Source organism: Microtus ochrogaster, linkage group LG9 (genome assembly GCF_000317375.1).
Source record: "Microtus ochrogaster isolate Prairie Vole_2 linkage group LG9, MicOch1.0, whole genome shotgun sequence".
NCBI lineage: Eukaryota > Metazoa > Chordata > Mammalia > Rodentia > Cricetidae > Microtus > Microtus ochrogaster.
The window spans coordinates 31,815,478-31,816,254 of NC_022034.1; the positions used below are offsets into that span (position 1 = coordinate 31,815,478).

General features: G+C 65.5%; 2 protein-coding genes across 2 annotated transcripts in view; one reads left to right on the forward strand and one right to left on the reverse strand.

Annotated features, from left to right (window-relative positions):
* Mcm9 (minichromosome maintenance 9 homologous recombination repair factor) overlaps nt 1–777 on the reverse strand; it is a 71,881-nt gene that overhangs the window by 40,993 nt on the left and 30,111 nt on the right. The gene's annotated exons all lie outside the window — the stretch shown is intronic.
* The window catches only part of Asf1a (anti-silencing function 1A histone chaperone), an 11,295-nt gene continuing 10,680 nt past the window's right edge, over nt 163–777 (forward strand). Inside the window, exon 1 of the mRNA XM_005363627.2 lies at nt 163–554. Coding sequence (XP_005363684.1) covers nt 446–554 — 109 coding nt within the window. The 5' untranslated portion in view covers nt 163–445. The remainder of the gene's footprint in view (nt 555–777) is intronic.

Consider the following 777-nt stretch of genomic DNA (forward strand, 5'->3'; position numbering starts at 1 on the left):
GCGCCGCCCCTCCCCCCGCCGGCGGCGGCCTCCGCGCGGGCCTCCCAGCCCCTATTCCACTCACTTTGTTCGGCGCCTTTGTCCTGGTCCACACCAGCAGGTGGAGCCGCAGTGAAAGTTTCCCGGCCGTTCCGCGAGCGGGAGCCCATCTTGCTCGCCGCCACGGCCCTCGCTGGAGGAGGAGGGTCAGAGCTCGGGGGCAGCCAATCGCGCGCAACGCTGCTAGTTATCAGAGCAGAATGGGCTGTAGTTGAGTGGACTCGGAAAGCTGCAAAACACTGTGGAGTGCTGCCGTGTAAATAAAAAGGGGGAAAAAGTTTCTCAAGTCGCCGTTGCACGACGTCGGGCCGCGCCGGGGCGGGGGTCTGCGCTCTTCCGAGCGGCCGCGCGCGGGACTCTGTGGTGCCGCCAGCCCCGGCCCCATTGTTTGTGTTTTCTTCAAAATATGGCAAAGGTTCAGGTGAACAATGTAGTGGTGCTGGATAACCCGTCGCCTTTCTACAACCCGTTCCAGTTCGAGATCACCTTCGAGTGCATCGAGGACCTGTCTGAAGGTGAGTGGCGCCGGGCTGTCAGTTGCGGCGGCGGACGTTAAAGTTTCCCGGCCCGGCCTCGCGCGGGGTGGGCCGCGGGCGGCGGGAGGGCGGCCATGCGAGGGAAACTTGAAGTTGAGGGAGCCGGCCGCGCCGCAACTTGCGAGCAACTTACCGGGCGGAGGGAGCCATGTTGTCAGCTTTGTCTGCGGCGGGCAGGCGGGCGGCTCCGGCGGCCCCAGGC